The sequence below is a fragment of the Carassius gibelio genome, chromosome A17 (assembly GCF_023724105.1).
Source record: "Carassius gibelio isolate Cgi1373 ecotype wild population from Czech Republic chromosome A17, carGib1.2-hapl.c, whole genome shotgun sequence".
Lineage (NCBI taxonomy): Eukaryota > Metazoa > Chordata > Actinopteri > Cypriniformes > Cyprinidae > Carassius > Carassius gibelio.
In genome coordinates this window covers 24955739-24972272 of record NC_068387.1, presented here as the reverse complement: position 1 = coordinate 24972272, position 16534 = coordinate 24955739, and the positions used below count along the sequence as shown (strand labels likewise).

At 34.5% G+C, this 16534-nt stretch overlaps 2 protein-coding genes across 5 annotated transcripts; one reads left to right on the top strand and one right to left on the bottom strand.

Annotated features, from left to right (window-relative positions):
• Positions 1-120: 120 nt before the first annotated feature.
• gckr (glucokinase (hexokinase 4) regulator) lies at positions 121-8272 on the bottom strand. Of its 3 annotated transcripts, none has more exons than XM_052530548.1 (21): positions 8135-8272; positions 7653-7746; positions 6893-7068; positions 6614-6793; positions 6419-6487; positions 6149-6217; positions 5893-5966; positions 5744-5810; positions 5276-5329; positions 4449-4543; positions 4245-4350; positions 3914-4032; positions 2988-3086; positions 2733-2830; positions 2513-2589; positions 2169-2265; positions 1987-2084; positions 1700-1774; positions 1462-1611; positions 1096-1230; positions 121-418 (listed from the first exon to the last, which is right to left on the bottom strand). In XM_052530548.1, exons 4-21 carry the CDS (start codon positions 6680-6682, stop codon positions 278-280), a joined length of 1692 nt encoding a protein of 563 aa, XP_052386508.1. In that variant the 5' UTR covers positions 6683-6793; positions 6893-7068; positions 7653-7746; positions 8135-8272; the 3' UTR covers positions 121-277. The 3 variants fall into 3 exon arrangements, with proteins under 3 accessions (XP_052386508.1, XP_052386506.1, XP_052386507.1); XM_052530546.1 differs by having other exon boundaries at positions 6614-6766; XM_052530547.1 differs by lacking the exon at positions 7653-7746 and having other exon boundaries at positions 6614-6766; positions 8135-8252.
• Positions 8273-9236: 964 nt separating this feature from the next.
• Positions 9237-16173, top strand: LOC128031461 (fibronectin type III domain-containing protein 4). 2 transcript variants are annotated; one of them, XM_052619732.1, is made up of 6 exons: positions 9237-9957; positions 12013-12128; positions 12276-12480; positions 13597-13686; positions 14323-14507; positions 15171-16173. In XM_052619732.1, the coding sequence occupies exons 1-6, from the start codon at positions 9825-9827 to the stop codon at positions 15210-15212; spliced, it is 771 nt and encodes a 256-aa protein (XP_052475692.1). In that variant the 5' UTR covers positions 9237-9824; the 3' UTR covers positions 15213-16173. The 2 variants fall into 2 exon arrangements, with proteins under 2 accessions (XP_052475692.1, XP_052475693.1); XM_052619733.1 differs by having other exon boundaries at positions 9239-9957; positions 14371-14507.
• Positions 16174-16534: the final 361 nt, after the last annotated feature.

Sequence of the window (16534 nt, the reverse complement as noted above, 5' to 3'; positions counted from 1 at the left end):
TGATGGTACAATGGCATGACTCGCACTTTACAACCAGCTCACTGCAGCCAGACAGGTTTCTACTCTCGGTACTGTTATCAAGGAAGTACTTTGCGAAAAAAATGATCAGAATTCCCCTGATGTCATCCAGTTGGGTTTATTTCAACAAAAACAAAAGGCCACACCATGCGTACAGAGTATAGCAATTTGTAATCACAGATAAGCGGCCAAGAAACACAGCCTTAAAAGCATTAGCATAAAAATGCCGCTTCATTGTGAGAATGCATTATTTTGTTGTTTAGTCCACTGTGCTTTTGGTCTTGGAAGAATTGAAGCAGGCATTCACTGCGTCTCGAATCACAGGATGACAATCTAAGTGATGCCGTGCTTCAGCGAGAGTGCAACCGCATTGGATCATCACCAGCGCAGTCGGGACCACCTGCCAGTGCAGAACATATCAGTTATAAACAGTTAAACCTGCCTTCGAAAATAATGCAATGCTTTTATTAAAGTGTATAATAAGTAGAGGAAAAGTTAATCCCAAAATGTTTTTTTTTTTATAATCGTCTCCCTCTCAGGTCATCCAAGATGTAGCTGAGTTTGTTTCTTCACAGATTTTGAGAAATTTTGCATTGCATTATTTGCTTACCAGTGAATGGGTGCCGTCAGAATGAGAGTCCAAACAGCTGATAAAAACATCACAATAATCCACAACACCCAGGTCCATCAATCAATGTCTTGTGAAATGAAAAGCTGTGTGCTTTCTCATCCAGTGATGGATTTGTTTCTTACAAACACACAGCTTTTCATTAACTGTATGGAGAGGTGTGAATTATTGTGATGTTTTTATCAGCTTATTCTGACGGCACCCATTGGAGGATCCATTGGTGAGACGCTGATGCAATGCTATTCTCCAAATCTACTGAACAAAACAAACTCATCTACATCTAGGATAGGGGGTTAATTATTCCTTTAATATTAGTTAATGCATTAACTAATGTGTTACCTACTATTCTTTGTTAGTGTAAATAAAATGGTAAAAATTTTAAGCGTTTGGCAATCTTTAATACTGCCGTCTGCTTAACAGATGGTGAAGATAAATAAGCGAGTTCTTACTCGATCCCGTCTGTTAGCCGCATTGGTGTGTTTCCACACATCTGCTGATGTCATGTCTTCACTCAGGTCCTCTGTACTGTAGATGGCTCTCAGTAGAGCTCTTACACACTCACTTTTGGAGCAGCCTGTGAACCGCTGACAGTGATGGTATATAATTAAACACAGCATACGGAAACCACACACAGGGGTCTTATTTCAGTTCCAGCTTAATTAGTTTCCAAAACTGAAAGTTAAATATATGCAGATATAAGATTTGATCTCCACTGTATAGTCTCTATAAGAGATCAAAAACAGGTTGCATTAATGAATACTAATCTAATTTTGGTTTTAACAGTATGTACGATTTAGATAATTTGTTACTGATACCTGTAAAATGTTGATGGCTCTTGTGTACAGCTTGCTGTTAGATACTCTGAGGTCTATCATGTAATTCATGTAGACCTTTCCCTTCAGTACATGAGCTCCTGTGCTGATTGCATTAAGACACCATTTAGTTGAAAGCTCCCAGCGCTGTCTCTATAAAAAAAAAAAAACTGATGTTACAGTACAAATACTTTTGAAGGTAAATTGATACTTGTGAGAGTTCACGTGACAAATGGCTTACCATTACAACTGAGTTCACCTCCTCTGAAGGCCATGTGATGCGCAGAATGGTTCCAAACATGTTGCATACTGTTTCCTGAAGCAATATATATATATTGAATTTAAATATTATTTAAAATAATATATAAGAGATTTGCTCTCTTTTAAACTGCATGCAAGTCCATGCAAGAAATTATCTTATTACATAAGCAGCATTATGTATTTATAAGACGTGCAATGCAAAGGAATTTTATTAAGAAGTGAGAGTTTTTGCCAAAGGCAAAAATCCTGGTTACTAATTTTACTCACAGGAATGGTGAATTCCTCAAGGTCATGAGCAATTGCATGCAAATTAGATGTCCTTCGCCTCACTTGATCAGCCAGTGCTGTCACCTCATGCAGGTCATCTTAGGAGAGACATTCAAATATCTTCAAAATATATTCAAGGAACTGAACGTACTGTTATAAGCAACTAATTCGTGTTTGCTCACCATTCACTGCAAACAGAAACAGCATCATGTCATTTTGACTCAGACTCGGTAAGATGGTGTCCACAAAATCTTTGTGACCAATTACGAATTCTGGCCCCTAGAAATAGTTGATGTTGTTGTTGTTTAATTTATTAATAAATGTTGTAATATGAAATATCCAGGTAAATATTAAAGGCCTTAGATTATTCCAATTGTTTCTGCATTTGCTACCATTAAAGGGATAATTTCAGATGCTAAAATATTGAATTCATTAGAATAGTATGAGAAGGAGTAAATGATGATAAGATCTTCATTTTCGGACGAACTATCCCTTTAAGTTTTTAAATCAATAACTTTGAGCTCACCAGACATGATAGATCTCCTTCTTTGTTTTTCATTTCTCTGAAACCGTTGTTGATAAAACCTCTGATGTCATCAAAATCTGATAAAATAATGACAATTAAAAGGTGGTTCTGGTTTTAAACATTTCCCATAATTTTATTATTGCGCTGTTATTTACCCGTTAACAAACTGTCAAATGAACACATTTAAAGAATGTATTAAAGGGTGAAATATATTCGGCACCTGCTCCATATGTTGGGACGCATTCGCTGGCATCAGTCAGTCCTATAATGCCCAGAGTTCCCCATCCAATATAGTACACATGCGCTTTCATCCGAAGGCTGTTAAATAAATTATAAGTGTGCCTTTGATTATGACAAAACCTTGACTACAAAGAACATTTCTGCATTTTTTACCACATGCACCAGAAGTTCAGCTTGTTCATGTTGGAAAACGGGTTTATGTGTTAAGAAACACTAAAGTAGTGAAATGTTGTACCTCTCTCCTGCTTGATGAATAAGTGCTGCAAGCTCATCACTGTGTGAGTAAGTAGTCTCATAAACCATCTCACTCGCTGTGATCCAGCCAGAAATACATCTGAATGACACATTTAATCAAAGTAGATTACTCTTAAGAGAACTGTGGAAAATTATTCCATATTTTACACTGCATATCCCACCAGTCCCATCAAGGATTCATGATATTTTGTAATTAATTTTTTTTCTTAATATATTAAATTAAAACTTATGCATTTAGCAGACGCTTTTATCTAAAGCGACTTACAGTGCATTCAGGCTATCATATATTATTATAGTTGCAATTTATTTTACAGTATGAGAACTTATAGTGTATTTATCTAAGAAAGGTACTACATGGGGTAGGGTTAGGTTTAGGGGTAGGTACCTAGTTATTACATAATTATTGTAATTACTATAATAAGTACATCGTATGTACACGAGGAACAGGACTGTAAAATAAAGTGCTACCATTATTAATATAACTTTTTTTGTGATCCGAATGATTGATTTTGTGCAGGTAATTTTCATAAATTGGTGGAAAATCAGCCACCAGTTATTTATTTTCATTTATAATCATTTTTCCCATAATTTGTGGGATTATTGCTATGTTATTTTTAAAGTAAGGATGTCACAGTTCTTTTTATTAAAAATAAGAACAAAGATGTAAATTACAAACAACAGGACAAATATACAAATAAAGCAAAGAGTGCTTTCAGCTTTCCAGGTATGTTTAGTATTCAATTACAATATACAATAGAAATCTGTATATATTTAGATTGCATAAACTGATATACACATAAAAAAAAATAAAGCTACATTTTATATATATATATATATATATATATATATATATATATATATATATATATATATATATAGCCTATATAAACTGCGATTAAAACTTACTCAAGTGTCGTTCTCTTTCCTCTAAATGCAGCTTCATGTCCGGCCAGAAGAATTGATTCCAGAATGATTTTAGTTGCACTGCCTCCTTTCATCCGGGACGATCCGCTGATGGCCTCAGCCTATGAGGAGAGACCAGAAATGCAACAACTGCATCATTACTGCTTATGATAGGTGGATACTCCTTAAACATTAGTAAGAAAACTCATGTTTACGTCTTTGATACTCTGATAGAGTGTCCTGGGTACTTGCCAGTGGTTATACTGTAAGGTGTTCATAGAGGTTGGTAGTGTGTTGCATGCACATGTGTTTATGTCTATGCAATGTATCATACCCCCAATACAGGATTTAGGACGAATGCTTTCTCATGTCTCTGCTCTGCAGTCATCCTCTCTGCAACGTCTTTAAAGTGAAATGAACAGCCCTGCATTGGTTCACTCCTGTCAGGAGGGCAAGAATGTTCCCATCTAGTCTTGTTACTGTTGATACACTTAAAATATGATAGGCTAATATGATTGTATGCACTCAGAGGGTCTACCTCGCCATGTGTACAGGATTGAATCCCAGAAGCACTGGAGTAAAGACGTCTAAGTGCTGCAGACAAAAATCCAGTTGCCCAGCAACAAATGGTGCCTTTGACACAGAACAACATCATGAAGTGCATTCACAGCTGACCCACAGACGGCTTTGATAAAAGCTCACGTTAATGTTACCTGCTTACTAAGAAATCAAATGAAAACAGACATTTTCTACCATACGCTTAAAGAAAAGAAAAAAGTTTAAAAAGTTGTCACTGCAGTTCCCTTTAAAAAGGTACTATTTTGTACCTTATTACAGCAGAAGGGTGCCCTTTAGTTCCTTATGCACTTACAGTAAATACATCAGTACCTTTTGAAAGTGAACCACACCAGTGACAGCTTTTGAAGCTATTTCAGTGATTTAATGATCAAAATGTAATTAATTATTATTATGTTTGTAGGTTAAAACTAGTTTAAACATTAATATTTTCATTTACATTTACATTACGTCTATGCATTTAGTAGAAGCTTTTATCCAAAGCGACTTTCAGTGCATTCAGGCTTTTATTATTATATTTCTTTTTTTTTTCCAGTATGCACAGATGTACAGACTGTGACTATACTGCATTAATTCAAATTGTTAATATTCTTTTTTTATGTTATTTTATATAAGTTATTGCTTTTGGAGGCTTTGTTTTTCCTTTTTTTTTGTGAAATTATAATTATGGAATGTAAAATGTGAAGTTTTGAATGTGAAAACCCAGGACTGTTCTTAAAACTGAGATGTCTGGTAAATGCAGACTTAACCCAGAACTGGGATGTAAAAAGACAATAGTATCAATCATACCGACATGCCACAGGATATTCCAATGAACAGGACATGCTTCTTTCCTGCACAAATCTGTTAGTGGAAAAAGAAAACAGGAAATCGAGAATTAATATGTTTCAATAACTAACTCTGAATGCATTAATAATATTGTTTTTCAAATACCGTATCTAAAAATCACATATCTAAATTTGTAAACATTCTTTAAATCATTAATTTTTTTAATTGATTAGACTTGATTTTCAAATACTAAAATAGGTGGAAATGAGTGAGACATGGGGTGAGCAATATTTTAGGACTTGGGCCTATAAGCAGCAACCTATCAAGTGCAAAGTTATGTGTTTAACAAAAAACACCTTTTGAACTCTTTAGTAATTACATGGCATCAACCTGGCAATCACCCAGAACTCTCTGGTACTGTTGCGTTTCTTCTGAAAATGTCAAAGAATAGTCTGTTGTTTTTCTGCTTAGAATGTGAACCCTTTGTACCTTTTCCAGCGTGTGAGCTCCCAGCGCCGGGTCGTCCTCTGGAGCCTCCTGTGATGTCAGCATGGCCCTTTAAAAACAGAGTCCAGAAATACTGCAGTGTCACACTGGAGTCTCATCTTATGCATCGAACAGACAGACGGTTTATTCACCTGTCACCTCCAGCTATGATGTACGAACAGATCTGTTTCTGTTTTTGGGCTTTCATCATCTCATTAAAGGAGGTCTGAATTATGAAATACAATATGATCAAATTACAAAGAAATTTGACAGTCATGAAGAACACAGTGGGGAAAACATTATACATTTACATTATATTTGTAAATATACCGTAGTTGGTAATTTATTCATTTGTTTATTTTGTTTATTTAAACTAATTAGATATTAAATCTTTCTTAAACTCTATACCACCAAAAGAAATGCAATACGGCCTGATGTTCCACAGCCACTTAATACAATCACACTCTCCTCTGGGTCCTGCAGAAACAAATCAATTATGATGTTTTTAACATTTTGACATTTTTTGAAGAACATTTATAAAATTAAAAAAAAAAAAAAAAAAAAAAAAAAAATACTAAATATTATTGAAATAATTGTTTAATTTTATATATTAAAATATACCTAAACTTAAACTGTTATTTCTTAGTTGTTAATTTAAAAAGATTAATTATTACAGACCCTCAGCATCATTTCCACCCTCTTTGCAACATCCACCATCGTTTGGATGACAGGTGAACTATATAGTCTCTATAAACAAAATGCACAGGTCAGCTTCACATTGAAAACTCTTGTTAGGAGCATAATGACCTTAATTACAATTACATAAACACATATACCGTCTGTATACTGTATACTGAAACTAATATGCCAAACCTGGTGAAATGGATCATGATCTTTCTTCTCAAAAATCTCGGCGTCGCATCTTCTCAGTATTTGCACCATCTGTTTGCCATTCACTCTATCTATATCTCTGCTGATGGGATTGCATTTCTCCGTGACGGGTAGAGAGAGCTCGTGACATGACAGCTACGTTAGACAAAAGACCGAGCACTCCTGTAATTATATTTTAGCTTACAGAGGAAGAAGATTTGTTGGTCTGTCACCAGCTACAATGAAAGCAAAGCCAGATAACGGTGTTCAGTTTTCACTCACCTTCAAGTCATCCATGTTCATCAGACTCCAGCGTTTCAGCACTTACTCTGATTAGTGCAATGCACGGTAAACATGCATGAAAATAAAATGCACTGAGATCACTAGAGAGAGAGAAAGCCCTTACTGAGCACAAAGTGAGCATAACAAAGTTCACCAGATGAACTTTGACCCGTCAGCTGTAAAAATAAAAATAAAAATAAAAAATAGTTTTCCTCTAAAAGATATTGACACACAGTAGAATGTTTAGTTTATTTTACTATATTTGCCAGGACATATGGATCAGTATTTAAATCAGTGTTCTACTCTATTATGACATATCAGAATTCTGTTATGATGACTAGTCAAAGCAGTATTCTATTCTTTTCTATGCTATTCTAAACTATAATCTGTAGTCTACACAGTATTCTATTGTATAATGATAATGTATACTCTATTATGTTCTATTATTGTAAAGCAGTAATCTATTCTATTATGTCAATATTCTGTTAGAATCATTCTTCAAAACCATTTTCTATTCTATTTTATTTCATTATGGTATATTAGTATTCTATTATGATCAGTAGTCAAAGCATTATCCTAATATATTATGTTCTATTCTATGGTATAATCTTAAAACATTACTCCATTCTATTCTATTCCTATGGTATAATCTGGAATCAAAACAGTATTATGTTCTCTTATGGTATGAACAGTAGTAAAGGCAGTATTCTGTTCTTGTAAGGGATTGCAAGTTTTTTAATGGTGTTAACCACTTCAGTACTCTGATCAGGGAGGAGTCATCAGATTTCGTTTCCACTTTTATTTTGTGCAAGTTTCAACCTTGTACACATGGCAGTATACAACTGAGGTAGTTTCTGTAATAAACAAATAAAACAAAATAAATAACTTGTCTACATACTGTTATGATTCAACAGTAAATTACAAATGAAACATTATCAACAACTCTAATATATCCACTTAGAATACTAAGAAAGCAAGGATATAAACTATGGAAATGAATATAATCGCATAAATCACATTATGCTGCATTATTATAACAAACTGTAAAATATAGGATTATGCACATAAGGAGAAGAATTAAACATATTCATATTGCTAGTATTAGTGGTATTAGCATCCGTGCTAGCGGATAATTATACAGATCGCGAAACAGCGGCAATATTGACTTAATGCCAGAAATAGTTGCCGCGCACACAAACATAAACATTCCGCATTAAACATAGAATCGTGTTATGAACTTACTCTGTCAGTAACTTTAACTTGCACTCAAGGATGTTGCACCCGAGTGGAAAGTCTGCAAACGCTACCAAACTCCAGCTACAAAAACTCCGGCTGCTGCGCTTGCGTAGCGGAGAATACCTCACTTACGTTAGAATCGTATCTGCTTCAAACTATGCACAGCGCATTTTTCGTAAGCCAACACATTAACAGAATAAATTACGGACAATAAGAGAAAAACCATGAAGAATTCACATCAGTTCTACTCTATTCTATTTTGTCATATCCGTATTCTATTATAATATAAGTATTCAGTTCTATTCTACTCTAGAATTATATCAATATTCTATAGGTATAATCAGTAGTATTCTATTCTATTCTGTTATATCAGTATTCTATTATGGTATGATCAGTAGCCAAAGATGTATTCTGTTCTGTTCTGTTCTGTTCTGTTCTATTCTGTTTCATTCTATTATGATATATTCAGCACTGTGTGTTCAAATAGCTTTTTTATCTAATTATTTTATTCATATTATTCTTAGATTAATTGTAAGAACATCTTTGGTTGTATTCCATTTTATCAGAAATGTTTGTATTCTTAATTTAATATTAATATCCCAGTAGACTATTCTATTTTATTTTCTTAAATAGCCTAGTTATTTTTGTATTAAAATATTAAGTATTATATTGAAAAGTAGTTTGTTACATTGGATTGTTACTAATTTGGACCAAATGAGGTACACTTTTTATACTTAAAGAGAATTTAAACAAAATAATTAATTAATTTGCATAATTTCCCAGCAGAGTGATCAGTTATTAATTATTAAAAATAATCTCAGATTCTTTTGAGTGTATTGTGTTCTATCTGAAATAACAAGTAGGCTATTCTTAATATAATAGAATTATCCTATTCCTTTTTTTAAGTTAAAAAATTGTATTTAATTACACTATTCACACTCATCTTATTTAATGGGAAACTCTGATGTGAAAGTATTTTGAATGATTTATTAGACTGTATAATGTTCATGGATATGTGTTATGATGTGTGATCTATTTTATTCCATCTCTTCCCACAGTTCTGTGCTGTTCTATTCCTGTGTCTCTCATGATGTGTGAAGTGGACTATCGTTGTGCAAGGTTGAATGGCGTCCAGCAGAGCTGTTGAGGTTGTTGTTGTTGTTTTTGGAGAGGAACGTCTGTTCCTCGTTCATGTCGGTGCAGGTTCGTGCGTCACGCGGCTACAGAAGGTGAATGAGTGACTGCTGAGAATGAATCAGTCACTGGACACCTGTGGGTCATGTGCCCGCGATGCAGCGCAGCTGATTGATTGGTATTCTGAAAGCGTTTTACACGAGCGCTTAAAGTGAGGAAGGCGAGCGCGAGCTATGCGATGGACGCCATGCGTTTACGCGTTACATTAGGCGCGCGGAGAGCAGATGTAACTGGTGGCGAGGCTGGCGCTCCTTTGTAGTATCGATGAAAGGACGTCAAAGGTGTGCTTTCTGTAGCTCTCAAATCATTAAAGATCCCCGCTAAAGGAAGCGTTTCCCTCGCTCTTTGCGGATTCGGATGGCAACAGATTGAGGCGCATTGGACTCCAGACTGAGAGGATGCTGAGGATGATGCTGGCTTAGATTGTTTATCATCTTCCTGATCGCAATGTATACGTGTCGCAAACAAATGCGTTCTTGATAATCATGTAATAGCTGGAGGAATGTTTAGTTCAGGTTACTTTTCGGTGGAAATCACATCTGGATTAACTCTTCAGGAAGATATGATTCACCTTGTTCCTTTCATGAGCCTCGTTCTGTCTCTGTTTGGATGCCACATCTGCTCTGCAGGGGCGAGTAAGTTTGACTCCTAAAAAGATAAAATGCAGCGTGTATCTTTTTATACTTGTTGGTCTCCATGACTATAGTCAACTAAGCCTAAGAGAAGCCTATGTTATATAATGCTTTCAGTGTTGTGTTTTAAAATAGCCATGCAGCGGAGGAAGACATTAAGGGGATTGCTTTTTCTCTCTTAGTCTTGTCTTTGATTTAATGGCCCAGTAGATAATGCTGAGGGAATGACTCGAGCTGGAGCATGTCAAAACATGACATTTACTGCCAGTGCATGGGTAAAAAATGATGCATTATTTGTTCAAAATGGAAATCTGGTCTCAAACTAGTGCTTTGGTGTATTAAACATGATTTCATTATGTTATTTGGTGAATCTATTATCTTTGTTAATTAAATCTAATTTCTGTCATATATGGAAGATTTGTGCATTTTTGCACACCCCTCAATGCACTAAAAGTAGTTTAAACTACTGTCAAAGCTGTAATTACTGAACTCCTCATTTAATTGAAAGACTGGAATCTCTCTCAGTGCACTTATGAGTGAATTTTACCAGAAAGCATACACAATCTTTTTTAATTTAGTATTGACCTTGACACGTTACAAAGAGCTGAATTTCTATTTTGTTAGCAAATACCAGGATAAAAGGAGTGCTGTTATTCATCCTTCTGACGCAATATTTGCTTTCCTGCTGAGCTCTGTGAATGTGTTTGATCCTAAAATACTGGCTGCTCAAATGGCAAGGTCTTTTTTCTTTTTGCAAATTTGCAAGGGGGTTTTTAGCTTTGAAATGGACACATAGTTTTCAATATGACCTTAAAAAACTATAACTATTATTTAAAAAAAATTGCTAATGTGCATATTCACAAGATGTTAACCTTTCTGTTGGTTATCAGCACATTTACCAGCACTTTATCAGCAAATAATTTTGCTATGCATGCAGTATTAACAAAGAAGGCTGGTGTAGATTGTTTTGTGCATAGGTCAGTCATCCTAGTAGCTGTATTGTATTTTATCTACCTCTTGGAGTAAGATATACCAATATGAGCTTTGGTTAGAAAGCATACTTAAGAAAATAAAGATGCTGCTGCTATATGTGCATAAAAGCTGTTGGTTAGCAGGGATCAAGTTCCAAGCATGTCCTATGTGTGTGTGTATATTGGTGTATATTTTTTTTATATATATATATATATATATATATATATATATATATATATATATATGAAAAGAAATCAGTAAAATGACTTGTTAAAAAAATATAAAAGTTATTGGACATACAAATCTTGTTCTGCAACCCATATTATACGTTTATACAGCGTGTGATTTTATTTTACATTGATATGATTGTTGTATAATTGTTACACATCATATTTATTTCTATAGTGTGTTTAACAATACAGATGATCAGATTTACAGTTATGTTGTAGCAGAAGGTCATTTTGTAGTGTTTATAGTGTCTTTAAATTCCTACTGAACCGATTCATAAAAAAAGCATGGTTAAAATGCCTTAATGCATTTCTATTTATCCTCTCTAGAGTGTTTAAATAATAATTTTTATATTAAGAATATGTTGTTGGTTCTTGGTTAAAATCCGAAAGCCTTCTTTTCTGTCAAACTGATTTTTCACGCTGGCGCATAAAGTCAGAGACTTGGCAAAGCAGATTTTACCACTAATTTTGACCAACTGAGACACGCTCATCCCATTAAAGAACAGAATTAAAATTAGAATTCATTTGCATAATATCCCAGCAGAGTGAATCAGCTAAATACAGAAGTGTTGTATATTTCTGAACTGCATTATTGCAGTTGTACTTTGAGCCGATGTCAGGTTGGCCCTTAGATGTCTTGGGGAAATGAAGACAGAAAAATAACTAAAGCATCTAAAAATACCTCACAGATATTTGTTCTTTTGCATGCAGCTGTAACGTGGTTTAATCTTTTCAAACGTGATGTTTATGGAGCCTGAGTTTTTCATTGAATAATTCAGTCTTTAATTCAGTTGTGTTAAGTGCATTGGGGGGCTGTGCTAATAAATGATTCACGCTGGTGATTTGTGCTTCACAGACCGCCCTGCTGTACCTGTCAATGTCTCTGTTTCTCACCTGGGGGCGGATTCGGCCACCGTGTCCTGGAATATTCCGGAGGGAGAGACCGTAATTGGCTTTGCCATCTCACAGCAGGTCAAAGTTATTACAATGAAATGCAGCCCTGGGGCGTTATTACAAAAGCAGAATTCGTGACATTAATATCTGCAATAAATCCTCTGATGAATCTTTATGTGCATAGGCTTAAACTGATGTGTGTGTGTGTCTCTGTCTCTGTTCTAGCGTCAGGACGGGTTGATGCAGCGATTCATTCGTGAGGTGAACACGACCAGTCAAGCTTGTATACTTTGGGATCTGGATGAAGACACAGATTACATCATCCAGGTCCAGTCCGTCGGACTCTATGGAGAGAGTCTGGCCAGCAAAAAGATTCACTTCAGGACTCTTAAGAAGTCTGAACATTTTCAGTCCACCATGATGGATCAGGGTAAACGTGTCTGTTGTTGTTGTTGTCTGTGTGTGTGTGTGTGTGTGTGTGCTCTTGTTTTTGTGACATATCAGGACACAACTCTGTATAATGACATGGGTATGACACAAATATTACAAGGAGAGGGTGACTTATGAGCACATAACCCATGTCCCCATTTTTCGCTTATAAATCATACAGAATGAGTTTTTTTGAGAAAGTAAAAATGCACAAAGTTTCCTGTGAGGGTTAGGGTTAGGTGTAGGGTTGGTGAAGGGCCATAGAATATACAGTTTGTACAGAATAAAAACCATTACACCTATGGGATGAACACCGTTTACACAAAAACAAACGTGTGTGTGTGTGTGTGTGTGTGTGTGTTTTGGATCAGATACAGCATTAGTCCAGTATCATTCAATTAATATAGTACATGTAATATTTTTATTGTTGAATTCCACTTCAACATGGAAGCCAATTTCCACTACGCAATAAAAAAGTTAAATGTGACTTTGTCTCACAGTTCAGAATTTTTATTCTTGCAATGCCAAGTTTTATATATCAAAATTCATACTTTGTTTCTCACAACTCTCACAGTTCTGAGTTTGTGTCATAATTTTTTAATTGCTATCTTGAAATTCTGACTTTAATCTGAATTCTGAGTTTGCATCTCACAATTGTTTTTTGTTTGTTTGTTTCTGCCACATAATAACAAACAACAAAGGTAATTACAACTTTTTACAGTATATCATAACTCCTGACTTTATTTTTTTACAGAACCACAAGAGAAAAGTCTGAATTATGAAATATAAACTCAAAATTGCAATTTTTTTTTCTTCTGTGGCAGAAACAGGCTTCCATACATTTACTATTCAATTAAATGATACGACCACTGAAAACTCATGAAATCAAACACCTTGGATCAGAAACACAAACTCGGCCAAAAAGCATGCTGAAGTTCTGATAGTGTGTGATGTACATCAGTTATTAGTGTTTTGATTTATTTCCTATTAAACAGGAAGTTTTGTGCAGCTCATAGCTAACCAACATAATCTGTTTCGTGAGTTTTTATTAAGTGACATCATTATTAATTCTCTTCAATCCTCTAACACATTGTTGTTGTCTTGTTTACCTGATCAGATGACCCTGCGGTTGAGGGTTTAGACATGTCCAGACACCTGCAGACTGGAGAGATACTGATCATTATGACTGTACTACTAATGTGGGCAGGTAAATGGGGTTGCATTGAATTTTTTTTATGTAATAGTTTATGGAACCTTTAGGCAAAATATACAGTATATATTAAATAAAATAAAATGTATGCATTTAGCAGATGCTTTTACCAAAGAGACATCCAATGCATTCAGGCCAAAAAAAATTTACCTAAAAATAGCATTTAAGTTTTTTGAGTATGAGCGATAGGAGTTGCACATCAGAGAATATGGAGCTATGCACAATATGTGTGTGCTTAAAATCTGTATGGATCATCAGGTAAACCTTACACAGCAAAAAGCCATGTGAACCATGATCTGAAGGAGGATGTTATTACAAGTAAACGTGCTAAAAAAAGGATAAGCTATCAATAAGGTGACAGAAGGCATGCAAGGGACAGGTTTTTCAGCAAAGTTTTGATCGTGCTGATAATTTACTGTACAAATATGATACAATAGGGTTTTGAATATCAGAGCTGTAAACTTCTCGGATCTCCATTCAAATGTTACATTTTGGCATCATAAAAATAGTTTCCCCGCTTTGCAGAATGCTAGGCCTACCTTGTTGATTTCACAATGACCTTGAGAAAACGTTCTCCTTTCAAAACTCGATCAGGATGTCTAGATGTAAGATAGTGTGTTGTTTTAATTAAAGGTATCAGATCTGCGTCTTGTATTCAAGCTGATCTCTGTCTCGCTACAGCTGTGATCGTGCTCTTCTGTAAGCAGTACGATATCATCAAAGACAACGACTCCAACAGCCACAGTAAAGAGAAGAGCAAGCCGCTGTCTGGCCAGAGCACTCCAGACTATCACCACGGAGGCCTGCTCGGCAGCAAGGTGAGACCTTCACCACTCATCACATCTGGCTTTAATCAGCAAATGCTTTTTATGCATTTAGTGCATGTATATCAAATAAAATTGTGTTGCATTTTAATTCCGATTTATATGTCTTAACTCTTAGTCGTCTGATCTAATAATAAGTCAAACCGTGATGTTGAAAATCACATTATATTACTTTCGGTTGATTTGTCACTTTGGAAATGTAAGGCCAAATAAGGAAGTCCACGATAAACCTTCTCATTCTGCTGAATACTGCAATTTTGTTTGTGTAGAAACAGGCTGTATTTTATGTCTGCATATTACATTGTGATATGAAGTATTGTAAAATCTAAAAAATGCATTAGGTTCTGTATTCTAAATATATTCAGAACATTTGATAACCCTTTTACAATTATGTCCCATTAGTTAATGCATTAACTAACTTGTATTATTATTTGGTACTGTGTTTATTCATCTTTGTTAACCTTAAAGCAACACTATGTAACTTTTTGTGTGTGTTCACAATTTCCAAAATATGTATATAATGAGCGAGTACATCATAAAGGAATCTAGCAAACCGACTTCTTGTATTATCCCAAATCACAATCGTACATTTATAATAAAATATTATTTTTGGACTGTTGTAGCCTGTTAACTCTGACTATTTGTACTCTTGTGTAGTTCCAAAGGACATCCTCGTCTGTGAGCATCATCAAGGTTTAACCGCAGCATCACCACAGATCCTGTCAGCGGATATCAGCTCATCTTCTGATATTCAAGAATTAAAGGCAATAGTAACGTAAACCTTTCAGCCGCATGGGAAATTGTAGGGTAGTATATGAGTATTCAGGACTACAGTATACTCCAATAAACAACAATGCCCTGGACAATGAACATACTGTACTTTGACTAAAACATCAATTGTAATCAGGGTAGGCGCAATCGGTGCTACAGATGTGATTGTGAAAACACTGGCAGCCGGATACAGCGGTTTAGATGTTTGCTGATTATGTGTGTGTGTGTGTGTGTGTGTGTGTGTGTGACAGAGAGAGAGAGAGAGAGAGAGAGAACGTGTTGCATTGAAAGATGACTAATAATTGTAACAATTCCAAATGTGGCATTTCTCATTAATACATGTAAATTATGACAATAAATTCATCATCAGCCACAGAAGTGGCTTTATATGCATTATTAACCTCTCACCGCAGTGAACAGTATATCATTGGCTTGTTTTATGTTTTTATTAAATATTAACACTGTTATTAAATGTTTCACACTCTTGTAGAGTTGATGGCGTGTTCAACAGTGAGGTTTACAGCAGATCCAGTGCAGGAATGTCCGTGTTCATAAGAAATAGTTTTATGTGTGCCTTTCTATGCCAAACTAGTTAAAGTTTCTATTTTGAGCTTGTAAATTAAAGAGTTCGTAAACCCATATGTCTGCTCTGGTATTGTAATGTGCATAGTTCAGAAAATAATACTTTATTTTATTGTTAGATTTTTTTTTCTTTATTCTCTAATTGAGAAGTTTTATATATGTAAATTAGCTATACATAGCTGTAGTTTTGGGCAATAGATAAAGAATCTAGTTTATAAACTGTATTTCATTGCAAAACTTAGAAGGGTAGTTTGTTAATATTCTAGTTCTCAATCCTGCTTTCCAATAAATGGAAAATGAAACACCATGAACTTTGTCTGTTTATTTTATTTGTTTATTTAGTATCATTATTTATTTAGAGGCAGAAAAATTATATTATATTTATATTATATTATATATCATCGTATTATAAAAATATATAATAATTGTAATAATTTTTTTATTAAAGTGTTAAGAAATGTATATAAATGTATATATATATATATATATATATATATATATATATATATATATATAAATGTATATGTATATATATGACACTTACAACATATATAATCCATGAGGACATTTTTTTACTTTTAAGTAAGAAATTATACAATATTTCAAATTAATGTTTTCATTTTGTTTATCCTAATTTGCAATAAATAGAAAATGAAAAACCATGCACT